This window comes from Chrysemys picta, chromosome 12, assembly GCF_011386835.1.
Source record: "Chrysemys picta bellii isolate R12L10 chromosome 12, ASM1138683v2, whole genome shotgun sequence".
NCBI lineage: Eukaryota > Metazoa > Chordata > Testudines > Emydidae > Chrysemys > Chrysemys picta.
Window position 1 is genome coordinate 50213287 of NC_088802.1, and position 18156 is coordinate 50231442.

Genomic DNA, 18156 nt, shown 5'->3' on the forward strand with positions numbered 1-18156 from the left:
TTGCCCCGATCCCTAAGTGGCCCCCTCAAGTATTGAACTCACAACCCTGGGTTTAGCAGGCCAATACTCAAACCACTGAGCTAAAAGCAGCTCTTAATGTACCTATGCAATGCCATGGTGACCTATGAAGCCATTATTCTGCATTGGTCACAGAACAGAACGTCCCTGCCCTTTTGGGAAGCACTGGCAGTCAGGATGCAGTACAATGAATAATTTTGACATCATACAGTTGGCTTCCTGTGTGGTTGTTCCTCACACTGTGCTGACCAAAACCGCGTACGTTTTCTTTCAAACATGCATGAATAACAGCTATGCAATTTTTTTAACGCGTGAGATTTGCTCAGCTTTGATTATACTGTATCAGAGGGGTAGCCGTGTTAGTCTGGATCTGTAAAAAGCAACAGAGAGTCCTGTGGCACCTTATAGACCAACAGACGTATTGGAGCATGAGCTTTCGTGGGTGAATACCCACTTCGTCAGACGCATGTCATTTGATTATAATGTCCATCCCTCCTTGGCAGTTCCCTCCGTGGGTTCTTGCTTAAAAACGCTTTTACAAAACAGAAGAATCAAGTGGGCTGTTCCAACAAAACACAACAGCAACAGACACAAATGTGAAGCTACGTACAGGAAGTATCGCTCTGGGTTACGTACAGGAAGTATCGCTCTGGGTTACAGCGAAGCAGACACCTGTATGGTTCATCTCCCAAAACCACTGTCCTGAAAACAGAAATCGTACCTCAGTGTGGGATTACATCTCTTTATTAGGAAAACATTGTCCCTACAGGTCAGTACTTGCTTGGCTTTGCCATTAGCATTCAAATACAACAGGAGTCAGAGGACTTTTAATTATCAGGGGGGTAGCCATGTTAGTCTGTATCCACAAAAACAACGTGGAGTCCGGTGGCATCCTTAAAGACTGACAGATTTATTTGGGTATAAGCATAAGCTTTCATGGGTAAAAAACCTTCTTCAGATGCATCTGAGGAAGTGGTTTTTTACCCACAAAAGCTTATGCCCAAATAAATCTGTTAGTCTTTAAGGTGCCACCGGACTCCTCATAGGACTTTTAATTATGACAAATGCTTAGGTCGGCAGAACAAAATAAGCTTTAGGGAGTACATTTGTAATGTTGATTTTATCCCTAAACCTCTTTTATTGTAATACTACTAATGATACAGCACTTCCAATGGGAGGATCTCCAAATTATGTACAAACATCAGCCCCACACCACCCTGGTGAGATAGGGAAGCAATATTCTCATTGTACAGATGGGGAAACTGACTCACAGAGAAGCTATAAGTCCCAGAGTGAGTCTGTGGCCAAGCCAGTAATGCGACCTAGATTTCCCAACTCCAGTCCTGTGCTTTAACCTTCTCATTAAACCATCTCGTGCTCTCTCACTTTCCCTCAACTGCATTTGCAGAATGCATTCCCAAATTGCCGATGACTTCTCCCATCATTCGGCGAATTGAGGGTACAAATTGAGTAACCCAAGTTGCTGGTCTTCATGCTTTTTAAAAAAAAAACCCCAACAAACAATAATTAGTATTGAACTTCCCTTTGGTTCAATAACCTGGTTTTAACTAAAGACACTTTTGTCTTCATATACCACCATCCTGACACTTTAAAAAAAACCGTATCAATTCTTTTATAGCACTTTCCGGTATTGCATAAGCAGTGAGCCTAGATGCAGGCATTTAATGCTCTGGTTCTGCGTCCATACAAGACTCCCACGGATTCTGGGGGAAGCGAGGCAAGGAGATTAGCAGAAGAGCGATCCCGCAGATGAAGAGCAGGACGAAGGAAGTGCAGGCACAGGCAAAAGACCATGAATAATAGTATTCTATCCAGATAGTCTCCTTGCTGTCAATCATCCTTTTCACAGACTGTCTCATGACTTCAACAGAGATGATCATGCACAGGCCTGGAGAAATAAGAGAGGGGTGAGCTGGACAGCAGGGGTTTCAGTCCTTATTGCTTTCATTCTTAACTGACCTCTCTGCCTGCCTTTCTGGTTACAAGACTATGCAGTGAGGTTCATAGATGATTCATAGGTTTTAAGGGTCAATAGGATCACCTAATCGAACCTCTTGCATAACAGGCCATAGAATTTCACCCAATGATTCCTGCGTCGTACCCACTGACTTCTTGTTGAACTACAGTGTGTCTTTTAGAAAGATCTCCACTCTGGACTGAAGAACTCCAAGGGACAGAGAACTTACCACATCCATTGGGACGCAGATCTAAGGGTTAATTACCCTCACTGTAAAAATTTGCACTTGCAGTTTGAATTTTTCTAACTTCAAAGTCCAGTCACTGTGGATCTTGTTATGCCTCCGTCTGCTAGACTAAGAGCCCTTGGAGTATGACATATCTGCTCCCTGTTTAGATATGGACTGTAATCAAGTCATCTTTTGAGCTGTAAGGCACAAGAAATGCCATGCAACAGGGACCAATAGTCTTGCCAATTTGGCACCTGAATTCGGACAATGATTTATATCCTGAGCTTCTCAGCCTCATTTTTAAGGAGAATCAAAAAGTCCTATGGGCAGGTGTTGGTTCAGGCTAAACATGGCTGGGAATGATCAAAGTCACAAAGTACTTCATGAAGCTGTGAATGTAAAGTAGGGCTTCTTGAAAAGTGAAGAAAACACTGTATAATTCACTCTTTCTGCGATGCATTTCAACAGCAGGTAAAACAGTGGAATTAAAACCACACATTTGGTCACCAAAGCATTCTTTGGGAGCTGGCTGTTATAAAGCTTGTATCACTGTGCTACCTAAGTATCATCATGGTATTTAACAGGCAAGAGGAGGGCGGGTTGAAAGTGAAAATTCCACCATTGTGGTTTTTTGAGATGTCTTCATAATCTGGGGCTTGAATCAGATGATCTTTGATTTGTGTCTTGTGTGACACTGGCAGACCAGGTGCCAGCTCAAGCTAAGGCCTCCAAGCCTCAACTGAACACTGACAAATGCAGAGCTGGAAACTAGTCTGGCTCACCTGTGTGTTCGTTTTTCTAAAAGAGATGTTAAGTTTGTAAGAATGTGTTTAGTGTTTAGACTTTATGAAATGCTGGTAGGATGCTGCATGTAGTAATCTCACTTATAACATCTGTCCCCCATGTTAGAAGTGAGATCTGTAACTGGGTAACTCACCAGAAACAAGCATTAACTAATGTAAAATGCTGGCTTTGTACAAAAGGTGTTAGGTCCTGTCTGTGAGGAGACCCATTGAAACCAAATGAGCCATTGTGAAACATCAGAGGACAAAAGACTTTGTTGATTGCTTCCCCCACACCCATGAAGCAGAGATGTGCATGGGGATTCGTTCCATTAGCTTGAACTCTGGGGGAAGGGAATTAAAATCCCTAACAGGGAGAAACTTTATGCTGATTAGACTCTGAGGGTCAAGAATTACTAAACATAAGCAAAAGATCCCCAGTGCTTGGCCTGGATTAGCCCTAAGGACATAGAGCTTGCTTATTATAGAAGCACCTATTACCTTTTGGAACCTAAGCCTAAACCCCATTTGTGTGTGTGTGTTTACTCGCTTTAACCTTGTCAATAACTCTCATTTCTTTTTCTTACTTAATAAATCTTTAATTCACTTATTATAGGATTGGCTACAAGCATTCTCTTTGGTGTAAGATTTAGAGTTTAATTGACTGGGCTAAGTGACTGGTCCTTTGGGACTGGGAGTAACCTGAATATTGTTGTGATTGTTGGGGTCAGGGCCCATCTGTCACAGAGTCAGGTCGGAGTACCCAAGGTGTGCCCTGCTTCCTAAGGGTCTGCCCTGGTACTCGCACTACTGAGCCACTCCAGACAGCTTGACACTGAGGTAGTCTTGGCAGGATTCTCATGCCACAGGTCAACTGGATCTGTTAAAAGTTTAAACTTGATATCGAGAGTTTGAAAGGTTCAAGATTAGACACAACGAGTGAACCACAGTCAGATGATGGGCTTGACAGAAAAGACCTTGAAAAGTTATGTAAGGAGAGGGGAACATCCCATAAAACGAAAACTCCATTTCAGAAGCTGAGACTTTTACTCGTAAATGCTGGCCAGGTGGAACCTGAGCACCTTTCTGCCAGAGATGCCAAAGAGGAAAACACGCCATTGGAACTGGTCCAATTGCTGTACCGGGCAGCCCAGGAAGAACATGAGCTCCAGAGACTGATGGTGGAATTGTGGCTCAGGGAGACCAAAAAAAACAACAACTGAGGAGTTTGAGCTAAGAGCCCACCAAAGACTCATGGAACAATTAGCTGCAGTCAAAGCCAATGAGGCAGCTGAAGAGAGGCATCAAGGACATAAAGGAGGTTTTGTCTAAAGACTCAGTTTTAGTCAGCCCTGATTTCAGCAAACCCTTTGTGCTGAATACTGATGCTTCTAACACTGGGCAAGGGCAGTGCTAATGCAGGATGGGGTGGGAGACAAGAGGCCCCCCCATTGCCTCCTGGACTAAAACAGTGACCCCCTCTGTCATCAAGCAGGAATGCTGCGACATAGTTTGGGCTGTTAAGCAGTTTAAGCCTTATTTGTATAATAAAAAAATGTAAGGTTTTAATGGCCTCCCTGCTAATATGGTTGCACTGAGATAAATGGACCAATCACACACTGCAGGAGTATGGCATGGAAATAATCCACTTCAAAGGAAATGGAAATGTAGTGCAGATGCCTTATCAAGAACAGGGGAATCAAGAAGCATATTCAGGATCATCAGTGACACCCCTTCCTACATCAGTTTTGTGCTGAAGATGTGACACTGGTGGTCAATGTCTCCTGGACAGATGTATGTCCCTAGAATCTCTCACATATCCGTCCTATACAGCAGGGTCTAACACTGAATATTTTAGAAATGCCCATTTTTTACAGGTGATTCTACAGTGTTCCAAAATTTCAGATACACTCACACAGAATAGCCTCCCAGAGCTGACTCTTGTTTGTCAGGCAAATTTTTAGAGCTCAGTAACATAAGTTCAGTTTATGGAATGATCTGTCTTTCCGCTGCAAGGAGATGCATGCAGCCTATCACACTCATTGCCCTAAGATCTAAGTGCATACATCTCTTTTAAGGCTCACCAAATGGCCTACCTGCAAAGGTGTAGAACATCGACGCTGGCTTCAGGAGATAATCCATCTTTTTCCTAAAGGATAAGAGGATGCAGATTGTGCCGATGATTGCAAAGCCCACACTGAAGATGGCAATGGCTGCAGCTGAAATGCTGTACTCTGCCGAGGCAAAACAGAGGGAGAGAGAGATGAATGTGTGCGACTTCCTGCATTCTCCCCCCCGCCACAGCGCCTCTGCAATGGGATCAGTTCAGCAAAGGAAAGAAACAAGTTAAAATAGAAACAGCTGCTCTTTCCTTGCTGCAGATAACTGGCCCAAGAGAACTAGGTATTTCTAGCACAGAAAAAGTGTGGTGAGTCGCTATGGGTCTTGGTCATGCCCCTGTTGAAGTCAGTGGGAGCAGAAGCAAGACCGAACGCTTTCTAAACGCCCCTGGTAGAAAAAAGCAAATGACACACACAGTGACATGATAGAAACTCTGGGCCTGGGCCTCGCTTGATTAGGCCGCACCCTCACAAGCAGTTACATTGTCTTCCCTGGGCCCAATGGGACTACGAAAAGGTCAGAAGTTTGCAGGATCAGGGCACTTTTCTGTTTGTACTCACAATTCCCACCCAGCACTATGATGAAATTAGTGAGCATAAGACTATGTTGCCATAATTATTATTTCTTTGTATTGCCGCAGCGCTGACCAGCCCCAATCCTGGGCCCAGACCCCACTGTGCTAGTTGCTGTACAAACACATTTTGCTTCGCAAATGAGCACACGAGACCTCATGTTTTGTTTGAAGATTTGCCATCACTTCCTAAAACCATCCGCTGCAAATGTTTAAACAGAGTTGGCTTGGAGGTAGACTCTGGAGGACAAGAGCCCAGAAGTAGCTTAATATAGGGCAATAAATTGTCATGACCAACTTTTTAGTTTATTAGATTTCCTCCCATACAGGTTTTATCAGAGAGGGTGGAGATTTGGTCTTACATCTTTAAAAGTGTTTCACTCCATTATTCTATCTAGATTTTCCTTTTTTTTTAGGAAAAAAAAAAGCAAATAGAAAGCAATGCTATTTTTATTATACATGTTTATTATAGTAGCGCCTATAGGCTCCAGGTGTCATCAGGGCCACATAGTGTTAGGCAATGTACAAACATATATTAAGAGACAGTTTTCTGCCCCAGAGGTTCAACAGCTAAATAGGCAAGACAGGCAAAGGGGAAACAGATGTACGTGTGTGTGTGTGCGTGTGTGTGCATGAAATGACTTACCCAGGATCACACAGCAACATCCTCTCCTCATCCTGCACAACAAAGTTTCCCAGCTCTGTGAAAATCTAGCTTCTCAAGAGCATGGGAAAAAACTCGCTCCAAAGGTGTTCCACCCGGCCAAGTTAAGCTATGTGTAAGATGATTCACCCAGCCAAAACACAGTTCAATATCTGAATGGAGGGGGAAATTGCCAGTTGAATAATTCAGATCTTCACTTACATATTGCATTAGTTTTCAGATGCGTTTAATATTTAACATGTGTAGGCAGGCATGAAACATAGCACCGCTTGGTGCTATTTGCCTTCCATGATATTTTTTTTAATTGTCTTCGAAGCAAAATCCTGAAGAATCTTTCTGCCTCTTACTAATTGGCTTCCATAGAAATGGAGCTATTTTTGTAGTAGGCCAAAGCATATTGCTCTTTCTTCTCATTGCTTTTTCATAATCCCTGTTCTATTGGCATTTTCTTAAAAAGAAAATTCTCTGTGTTATCTGCTATGTGTTTGAACTGCCTGAAAGAGTTAGTTGCAATTTAGGAACCTTTTATGATGGTTTAGGCTTTTTCCTTCTCTTCAAAGAAAAGACGTTTTTCACAACTTTCTTCTGAAGTGACTAATAATGTAATGGAGACATTTTCCAGATCAGATGGATGGATATAATAGCGTCTAAATGGCTAACAAAAGCAGGTAGCTCAGATATTTGTTCTTTATTCCACTCAGAGTATCATTTAAAATTCACAATCTTCCTGGTGTCTGGGGGAAATTGCTTCTTTAAAAAAATATGCTGCAGGGTTTTCCATCATTTTTATTTACAGCGGAAGCAAAGCAGACGGTTTAATATGTGAAATGCAATCATCATCTAGTTTACTCCACACTGAAATATGTTGTATAGCAAAATGTAAAGCGATTTGTCCTTAGTAAGAGAGCCACGCACTTCAGACTAATGCTAAAAATAAGGTTTTAGTAAGGACTGATTAGAAAGGGTCTAAATTGTCTGTGAGATGCAGATAGTTTTCTGCATGCAAGCAGAGTAAACACTCTCTGGTCAGATTTCAGATGTGGGTATCTTTGCTGGAAGTCTGTGTCCTGTATCTTTCTTTCTTTGATTGCCTGTCACATTATAGCAATAGCAAAGACCTAGTGGACTACATGGAGCCTCAGGTACCGCTCCCTCATTGGAGTCAAAACTCTGCTCGGGGTTGGAATTTTGTTTATTTGTTTAGATTTTATGAATATCCTTTGTGGTTGCTGTTGTTTAGAGGTAGGAGGGAGTGTCAGTTTTGTGAGTGCCATACATATGGGGGAAAGGCTTTTGGGGTTTCCAAATTGGCCCTTAGATGTATAATGCCCGTTTCATGTGCCTAAGGAACAATTTGAGCAGAAATCAAGCGTGGGATGTAGACAACATAAGAAAGGGCTGCTGTTTGAAAACTGGTCTCCCCAGGAATCTGGTGCCTCGGCTGGTCCAGAGCATCGCTTAATGGGATAAGAAGCCCATCTCAGTGCCAACTGTCTGTTCTAACTCCCCGTACAATCAATAGGTGTTTCCCCATTGACTTCAATGGCAGCAGAATTGGGCCCTAACTCTGGTGAAACCCTTTACATTAGTTCCCATATACACTCAGTTCATGTAATGCTAGTAAAGAGTTCGTCCAAGCAAATTTCTTACCTTTTTGGGTGGTTCTTTCAAATATCTCTGTGCTCTGTCCTGGAGAGAAGTGTTTGAAGTAGGAACAGTTACGATCTGAACAAGAACAAAGGAGAATATCAGTTGCTAAGTATAACTGAGTTTAAGAAACCAAAATTAGGGAAATAAAATTTTCTGTTACATTAACGGAACTGAAAAATTCAAATGGTTTTGGGTAGAGATTAATGGGACCTTAATCCTGAACTTGCTGCAGATGTCTCCAGTGTGCAGTTCACCTAAGAACAAACCAGGCAACGAGAGGCTTTAAACAGGGATTTATGCCTTGATCCAACAAAGTACTTAAACATGTGCTTAATGTGGCTTCAATGGGCTTTGAGCCTATGCTTCCATTATTAGAGAATACTTCTCATCCGTGCCAGTCAAAAAAACCCTAACAACACAAACTCATTGCCTGGAATCGTCCTGCTGGTGGTTTCAAATCCACTTGACCTCTCCACAAGCAGCTAATATAAAATAATAGAATGTTAATCGATATGCAAATCCCCATCAGTTTCTCGGATCAGTCCTCGTGTCACTTTGCGTAGCCTCGGAACGTTCTGCGGCGTATTACACACATGGGATTGTGACAAGAATCAAAAAAAGGGAATGGAACTTGGATTTCCTGAAAGCTGGTAGCCAAGAGCACGAAGAAGTGCTAAGCTTTAGCCAGTCTGTAGTCGGATTACATTATATTTACTATGCATGGCAAGCCCTGCTGGCAAAGGGCCTCTGAGGTACTTGGGAAAGGACTAGTGTTGCCAGCTTTGGTTGGATGACTTCCTGGAGGCTCCATCACATGACATTATCTTTAATGAAAGATTAATTTTTAATTCCTGGAGATTCCAGGACAATCCTGGGAGGTTGGCAACCCTAGAAAGGACATGCTTTTGAGTTCACCAGGGATGAATTCTCCTCTCACACCAAGATGAATGTCTAGTGACTTCGCTGACTTCCCGGGGGTTGCACATGCGTAGAGGAGAGGAGAAATTGGCATGGATTGTTTTATGTCTGAGCAGGTGAATGGATGCTGCACGAAAGGCAGCCGGCTACGTAAGCAGAGATAAAGCAATCACAAGGCTGTCGTCAGGCACAGCCTCTGACACCGTCCCCAAAGAACGCACGGCCCATGGAGTCAACCTTTCTGTTTTAAGAAGGAATTACAGAAAACCCTTTCTTTCCCTCAGCAGCCAGTGCAGATTCCTGCCTCCTCACTGCCCCATGCTGGGGCATTTCCTGAGCCTGGCGCCCCCTGGCTGGCTTTGCATCTTCCCCTCCTCTCCTCTCTGCCATTGCCAACCCACATTGCCAACTCACCCCCTCCAGAATGGCATCCCTCCTCCTTTCCCTGCCTAATGCTGTCTCCGCCAAGCCAGGAAGCTGCATGGGACGTCACACCTCACTGAGGAGCTGGGGTGAAAGTAAGGAAAGTAATGGGGAATGCAGCTCCCTCTCCTCTGCTAAAATCAGAGGAGGTTTCCTCCCCCTGCCCGGCTTGGGTTAGAAGAGTCCCCCACCCCAGTGTTCCCTCTGACTTGGTTGGGAGTGTAAGAGCTCCCTCTCGTGCTTCAGACTCTTTACCACTGGTGTTGACAGGTTTAGCTGCCTTCTTGCCATTCCTGGCAGTTAAGACAAGTAGCAGGGGCTAGAGGGAAGCATTCGCTGCCTCGGTAGTAGCTGGAATCGATGAGGTTTTGCAGCCTGGAATCCTTTTACAGTTCAGCGAAGCGTCACTGTCTATTGAAACGCAATGAAGCCAGTGGAGTTTTTGTACAACTGAGTGGGGTCCCACTGTCCTGGGCTTCCCTGGGCTATTCTACTGGTGTCACAAACAGCTATTCTGTGGTGTGACGCTTGTGAACAAAGACTGGGGACTCAGGATGGAAAGCATCTGTGTGCGTGCAAAAACCAATGTTTTCAGCCTCCAGAGTGAGTGCGAGGGGAAGGGTCTGTTGGGATGATGCCCATTGACATTAAGCTTTGCCAGCTGTACCATTTGGAGGGAGTTTATTCACACTTAGCATTTATTTATAACTCATTTAATTGAGGTCTTGACAAGTACATATAGCTGAAAGAACATCCCCTTGACAAGAATTTAAATGGAAGTTGTGTAATCAACAAGATCCTGCAGACATAGCCAACTGGGACCCTAAAGTGTCTGATTGTGCTTTGCTAATGACCAGCCAGATACTTTGAAGAGACTATGGTCAACCCTGTCTTTACAGACTAATTAAAAAGCTCACATTTACTGCACCATGAGGTTATATTTGCCATAGTAAAACTGGGGAATACAGCCAAGACGGCAGGGAATTTAATCACTCTGGATCACAAATGGTCACAATTTGTAGAACAAATAATGGAGGATGGAGGAAGTTGGAAAGAAAAGACTCTAAAGTCAGTGGGTTGTGAGGCCACTCATCTCACTGCAGCACCCTGGAAATTTCAGCCAATGGTAGCCAGCCACGGCTGAGGCCGTGCAAACCCCTGGTGTAGATGCACAAAGCCATTAGTGCAGTGTGAATCCCGGGTAAGCATCTCCGATGCAGTTTATGACTTTAGCTGTCTAAGTGAGGGGTTTTGTTCTGGAGCCACTACATCAGAGTCCGGGCATGAATGGCTGCAGCCAGAGCAACCCCCCAGTGTAGACAAACCTTTGTAAAGTGCTGTGTATATGTAAAGAGCTAATTTTAATGGTAATAAGAGGCCATAATATTGCACTTTATCAACCCAGTTCTTTTCATGTCTCCTACAGCGTAAATGGCATATTCTGGAGTTGCTGTTACAAGGACGGTATTTATTTTCTCTCCACTAGCAGATCAGACAGTTACAGAGCAGCATGCATAACCCACTAATGAGCACGGGCTCATTAGTTGAAGTTTCCTCTGCGAGGTAGTTATTTGATTACATTTTTTTTTAAAACTGATATTTATTCTGTCCCTCCGCTTCTGTTCATTTACTTGCCTTTTATCACTGAAAAAGATTTGAGCAAACATGTCTGGACTCAAATGCGGTGACTGTGTTTTGTGTTTAAGCTGCTGCGTACTGAGGCTAAAACTGCCAGGGATGCACACAAGAGAACAACGTGTCTCCAAGCAATCAGGACTGGGGTGGGTAGCGTGGGGCAGCCGCATCCCTTTGACAGTGAGCGGATGGTGGTTGAGAAGATGTATCAATGCTGCTCCATACTGGGGAGATGGAGGCTGTTGTCCGGATCCTTTGATCCCTGTGACAGAGGGCAGGGGAAGCCAAGACAAAATGGAGACGCTTAGTCTTTAAGCCATGGGTTTTGCTTTTAACTAGTCTCCAGGAAAGTGAGGTGTTGGCAGTAGCAAACCCTGGTTTGTGCTGATTAATGCAAAGCCAGGGTCCAAAAATCAACCATCCATGAACTGATCAGGGGCAAGGGCCCCAGCTTTGCATGTATCACAGGAAATTGGCTGGATGACACTGTTGCGCTGGTTTTGGAGCAGTTTGTCCAGGTAACACGAAGCTATGATGGATCAGCAGGGAGATGCTGTTTGCACATGAAATGCAGCAGGAGATCTCCCACCGCAACACTGGATCTGGTACATGGACTTATTCTCTCAGGGTATGTCTACACTGGAGCTGGAGGTGTAATCTCCAGCTCAGGCAGACATACCCACAAAAGCGCTGACAAAGTTAGTGCACTAAAAATAGTGGCAAAACCCCGGCTGCCTGGGGGTAGGGTGGACTCGCTGTCTTAAGTACATTCCTGGGTTTCAGAGGGGATTGTACTCGGGGTGGCTACCCTGCCCTGCTCTCATGCTGCTGTGGCTAGCCTGCTATTTTTAATGCTTTCGTTGGATTGGAACTACTGCAGGTATATCTATCCTACCTTCAGCTCCAGTGTCGATGTACCCTGTTTAAACTGCTGGAACCCCACTGAATACCAGTAGCAAACCTTAAACACAAGTAAATATTCTACCCTGTGAGTATTGGGTTAATTTTGGTGGAACCAATATGCATCAAGAAGTCATGTCTCCCTGGGCTTCTGGCATGAGAGGAGGGGTCCTTTTACTAACTTTGCTCAAATTAAAACAACGGTCTTGCACAGCAATTAACTCTCCAGTCATAATAAAAATGCTTCAGCACATCATTTAAACTGCTCCGCTCTAGTCCCAGGAATATCAACGCAGTCCCCTGTTATTCAACAGAACTGAGCCACTTCCATCCTTTACACTCCCTATCATGAATTAAAAAACACCTCATTTGTGCCGCACTCTATTTACATAATGGGGATTTAAAATGGATTTCACAATAGATGAAAGCTTTGTAGAATCCTTGTTTTTTCTCTACCCCTAATTGTGGTATCTCTGCCATGAAGTTACCCTGTTGAGCTAGTAAAAAAACTATCAATGAACTATGAATAGCTTTATTTTAAGAGAGGTTCTGAAACGTATTCATAGCATGGTCCACAATATAACAGAGTCTCTTGTGGACACCTCCCTTCCCATTCATGGTCACCCAGCCCAGCTCCCCTTGCATTCATGATCACTGGACTTAACTCCCCTTCCGTTCATGATTTTTCTGGACCTTCTCTGCTGCCATTCATGATTGCTTGGACACCTCCACTATCATTCAGGATCACTGAGTTTAACTTCCTTCCCACTCATGATTGCCTAGAGCACTTCACCTCCCATTCATAATTGCCCAGCCTACCTCCACTACTGTCCATGATTGCATGCACCACTTCCCCTCCTTTTCACAATCACAGAACATCCTGTGGCAACTACAGCAATTGCCTACACGGACAAGTAAAGTTAGGACAATATTGAATGTATTCCTGGCTTCCTCTATGTAATTTACCATCTGGAAACTAGAAACAGGAGACAGCATCGTGTGTCCAGCCAGCTTTTCATAGACCACAGTTTGGCCACCAGTGCTTTAAGGGACATGCTCTATCTCTATTTCTTCAGGTCCCCTAACACGTTTTCTCACCATGCTCCTGACAGTGAGAGAGAGGGAGAATTACTAGTTTATTTCTAAAGAAGACAAGAAAATGGCTACGTAGAAGTATGAAAATCTCCTTGGGACCCTGGTCCCTTTCTGGTGCTCATGAACAAACCACCCATTTACAGTACAGCCCCACAGAGTTGCTCTTCATGGTCATCACAAAATCAACCTGGGCTTCTGCGTTGTTTGATAGGAATCCAATGGAAGATGCTAAGGGCATTTTACATTGCAGCTGTGTTCTGACTTACATGCGGTAGTTTGTGTTTTTTACTGAAGTATCATGGTAGCCATGCTTGAGTTGATGCTGAGATCACTTCCCAGCAGACCCCTTACTTTGTGTATCCTGCACCCATCATGATCCAATCAACTCCTGTAAACTAAACTGGTTAGGGCCTGGTGAGCCCTGGAATATTCCTGTTTATGTGTCTGTCTAATCTCCACAAAACCAGCTAGACTAGCAGGGGCAAATGATAGAGAAGCCAACAGTGATTTAGAGCTGGTAGAAGGACTAAGTTGTGTCACCCGTGAATCAGGAGGCCCCCTCTCTCCCCTGCAGCCACGTGATGTATTCCTCCCAAATTCTGGCCATTCTTGGCTAGCTACCAACAAAACCATGCACCTGTGTACCCAGATATCTCCAACTGCTCTGAATGTGATCCATCAGCAGTCTATATCCATGTCTGGAATGCCTAACCTTCCTGGAAATGCAGGTTTGAATACTGTCAGAGTGACCCTTTGTCCTTCTGAAGTAGATAAATTAAACTCCACGAGATACGGCCTTTCACAGGAGTCCTTCACAACACCGACCAAAACCCTGCCTCACACACTTCCCAACCCTTGGCTCTGAACTCAGTGGCTTGAGCCCATCTCTACGGCTCTCTGAAAGGCGTAAAAATAATTGTTCTTTGCACTTGCGTAGCATCTTCTAGGTGAGGTGAGGCCTGTTATCCCGCTTTTACAGATATGGAGCTGAGGCACAAGAGGTAGTTTAAGTGACTTGCTCACGTTCAAACAGGAATTTCATGCCAGACCTAGGACTCCTGACTCAATTTCGTAGATTCATCCATTATGATCATGGAATTTCACCGTGTGACTCCTAATCAAGCCACTCATTTCTGACTGAGGTACAGTACACCTGTTAGAAAGATATCCAATCTGGATTTATAGTCTCCAAGCAGTGGAGGACCACCACATCCTTATGTAAGATGTTCCAATGGTTAATTATCCACACTTAAAAATGGTTACTTAGTAGTAGTCTGATTTTATCTCGCCTCAGCTTTGAGCCACTGGATCTTGTTATTCTCTGTAGCAGTTTCCTGAGCCCTTTCCAATTTGTCAACAACCTTTAAACGTGTGGCTAAAATGTAAATCTCTCTGCGTTAAACCATAAGACGACAAGTTCAAAGTCGCCCATTCTATTCTATACAGTGCTAAGCTCAACAAGTAATAAACAATAGAAACAATGCTATCCCGCTTCCCCCTGAGTAAGGCTGGGTAGGTAACTATTAACCAAGTGGTAAATAATGGTAATTTTTCAAATGATGGTGGTAGCGTATGATTTTCAGAAAAACAGATTTACGGACATACAGGTCAGCTACTCAATCTTTTTTTTTTTGTGTGTGTGTGTCACTCGCCTTTCTTGACTAATCCAAGTCTGACAACCTTCGCTGGCATTTCTCCTCAGATGTGTGACATCGTTACAACAAGGAGTGCCATTCTGGAGCAGCATAGTCTAGCAGCGAGAGTGGAGTACGGAAAGCCCATACATCTGAGTTCTTTTCCAAGCTCTGCCATGGACTCTCAGCATGGCTGGTCTTGGGCCAGCCCTTGACCCCGCTTGTGCCTCAGTTTCCCTAATGTAAAAATGGGGATAATAGTATCTACCTAACAGCAGAGATGCGAGCATTTAATTAGTGATTGTAAAGGGCTCTTTTAGAACTTCCGATGACACACATGAAAGAATTCCATGTTATTGAATATAATGGTTTTGAAACTGAATTTCATCAAATCCCAGGAGTATCTGTCAAGCCCTTTAAAAGTATGCTCACCTATCCAATATCTAAAGGTCATCTCTGTTGCAGTCAAACTGCTCCACAGAGGCCTTCAGCTCACTGTCTCCATAATTACCCATTTGTTTACTCTGCACTTTAAGAAGCCAGCACAGAGGGCGTGGATAGCACAGCTATGAGATGTCCAGGCAAGCACATGCTGATGTCTGTCAAAGATATCTCACACTTTTGTGCTGTAAAGATGATGAATCTGTTTTACTGAGACAGCTGGATATTTACGAGTTTTAAATTTATCCAACAATGTGCAGTATTGAATTATTTCTCACAATCTGTCTGTCTCCCCCTTAAACATAAAGCTTCTGACATGTGCAGAGAAAATGCTATAGCTAAGGTTACTAGCTATAGTAAAATTTATTTATTATATTCATTAGAAATGGGGCTAAGTGAAACCTCCAAATTCAAACGCCCCCAAATGTGGTGGAAAGCCAGATCTGAATGCCGTAGATCAGCCTCTTCTCTTTAATACTAAATAGTTTAGCCAGATAGATTGAGAATCATCACGATACGATTTCATAGCAAATTTACAAATATATTAAAATCTAACTTTAACTTCAACTAGGGGTGGCCATCAAAAGGGAATCCTGTTATGCAGGGGAATTTCTGACTAGGAAATAATCCAATTTGCCATTAGCCTCTTGAAATTAGAAAAGTCAGGAAAGGGGTATTAGCACATATTGCATGAACGCCGCAGACTTTGCAATCAGCAAAAATGTAATACAACTTCTCACGAATCATGCTAATGTAATGCTCTTCCAGGAAACTAGCGAGGGGTGCAGACTACCATCCTTCCTGTTGATTTCAATGTGACTACTCTCAGAATATGTAACTATGCAGTATGAAGAAAAGTGTCTGATTAGACTTCTTTCGTCACAAACACAGAGCACATTTGCTTTCTGTCACTGTATGAAATTTAAGGAGACCTCATAAGTCACTGACAGATTATTTCTCACTTAATTTACAGCATTTTTGGCACTTGGAGAAATATACCATCACATGCAGTTCCACACTGCCCTAAGTAATACTAGTTATGAAGAGTAGCTTTTGAATTACTCTGGCATAGTTCTCTGAACTACAAACTCCTTCTAGTGAACCAGATATTGGCCCCACTCAGTAATCCTCACTCAGGCAAAACGCCCTGTGGACTCAATGGAAGTTTTGCTTGAGTAAGGCCTTGCATAGTCATTGCAGGGTTGTAGATGTCAGCAAAACATTGGTGGGAAAATAGCCTTCTTCCTGATTTCTCTCTATGACTTTTGCCTTCTCCTAGCTGGTCCCCTTTATACCACCCACTATCTTTGCTGTATTGAAAGAGCTGAAGAGTAGTGTATGAAATATGCTTACAGATATATACGGTGGCAGGGCATCATGCATTTAGGAGAAGGCCTCGAGGAAATGTGACAGGGAGGTGTATTTTCAGACTAATATGAAAACCAAATCAACGTGTCGTATCTTGTAAGATAAAGTGCAATGGAAACAAGAACCATATTTTTTCCTGCATGTTTTTTCACTTCCTAAAAGACATCACTAAGAATAGCCTGACATTTTCTCCCATGCAGTTTCAGGGTGTAAGTGGAATGAATGCAAGCACGTACCTCCAGTCAGCGTTATCAGCCCACAGCTCCTCTCTTTGGTAGCTTTGTCTTGGATGTAAAACTGTTTTGTGCAGAGCCGCCATAGCCCGAAGTGAGCAGCCTCACAGGTGGAATTGTAATGCTCCACTCTATGGCTCAGCACTGCCCAGTGATCAGTCACCACAGCTGCAAACATTAAAGAGATGCCAACCAAAATAACAGAGAAAGTCAGCCGGATTTTCAGTGTTTTGCCGTCATCCATGGCTGGACTGCACTGGAGTGCATAGGGCAGACTCTCTCAGGCGATTGCTGTCCTGTCGCGTTTGGTTTGCCTACTTGAAGGAATGCTGCACGTTATTCAAGTGGTCTTCAAAGTCTTGGCGTGTGTAAGCGTTTTCAAATGTCAACCGTGTGATGCAAAAGTAGAGCAGGTTGTGGGCTGGGCTGGACAGCTGGCCACATGTACAGCTGTTGAGATATATCAGGAGACTGGGGGACTAGACTTGTGAGTGAGGATTCTATTAATGCACATAATGAATAAAGTAACTGATGCAGCTCGGGTTACGAACTCCTCCCTGCTGGGTTTGTGCCGCAAGTTCCATAAGCCAACTAAGAGCAAAGCTAGCTCAGTGTCATTAATATTCACAGCCGCGAGACCACTCAAGACATGGCCAGGAGCCGTGACTGGTGTAAATGTTTCCTGTTAGAATGTAAAAGCATTTGTCTTTGTAATAAAGATGAGCGTGAACCCACTTTTATTCCAAAGAACCCATTATTAGTTCTAACAATATCCTCCGATACACCCTGAAGCTGGGTTTTTTCAAAGGTTCAAACACCCCAAACTTTCATAGATTCATAGATTCTAGGACTGGAAGGGACCTCGAGAGGTCATCGAGTCCAGTCCCCTGACCCTTTGGTGGAGTTGGATTTGTCTCTGATTCCAGAACAGAATTATGTGATTCAGATTCTTCTCCACTATGGAAGCACAGTGTCCACTACCCACCTGGCCTACTGAAAACATTACTCGTTATCGGCGAACACTTGGTTTAGGTATTCATCACCCAAAATTAACAATCAGCCATGAATGGCAAGGACAGGAGTCTGACCAAGCATTGTCTTCAGCAGCTGAAAGAGAACCTCTTGACCCTTCAGCAAGTGCCTGAGTGGGGAAGGATACAAATCAAATACAATGTCGAGGGGAAAATGCTTTTCCACAGTGCAACGGTTTTTCTGTTTTTCTAGGCTCGCCTCCCGCATGACCATAACTAAAAGAGCTGGCGTGTGGCCTGCACAGTAGCAGCTGGCGTGCTGCTGTACATATCTGGCAAATAGGTGGCTGGATCTGGGTTTGTCATCAGGCCAGCAATGCTTGTTTTGTGGAGGGGCCTGGGCCTTGTGCTCTCCTCTGCAGCCTCACGCTTTGTCTCCTACCGAGGCAGTTGTATGGTAGATTTTTATGAAGCTTGGTATGGCACTGAACACGGAGTAAAGAGCAGCAGTCTGTTTCTTGCAGA

General features: G+C 43.7%; 1 protein-coding gene across 1 annotated transcript; it reads right to left on the reverse strand.

The window, feature by feature from the left end:
- Positions 1 to 746: 746 nt before the first annotated feature.
- Positions 747 to 17041, reverse strand: CACNG1 (calcium voltage-gated channel auxiliary subunit gamma 1). The gene is made up of 4 exons (XM_005282932.4): positions 16664 to 17041; positions 8014 to 8088; positions 5104 to 5241; positions 747 to 1927 (listed from the first exon to the last, which is right to left on the reverse strand). Exons 1-4 carry the CDS (start codon positions 16902 to 16904, stop codon positions 1701 to 1703), a joined length of 681 nt encoding a protein of 226 aa, XP_005282989.2. The 5' UTR covers positions 16905 to 17041; the 3' UTR covers positions 747 to 1700.
- Between the last annotated feature and the right edge of the window lie 1115 nt (positions 17042 to 18156).

Excerpts from the sequence above, each read along its gene's own strand:
- CACNG1 (XM_005282932.4), bottom strand. The coding sequence starts at position 16,904 with ATGGATGACGGCAAAACACTGAAAATCCGGCTGACTTTCTCTGTTATT. Across the intron at positions 5,242-8,013 it reads TGAAAGAACCACCCAAAAAG|AGTACAGCATTTCAGCTGCA; the intron begins GTAAGAAATTTG and ends TTGCCTCGGCAG. Across the intron at positions 1,928-5,103 it reads GATGTTCTACACCTTTGCAG|GCCTGTGCATGATCATCTCT; the intron begins GTAGGCCATTTG and ends TTATTTCTCCAG.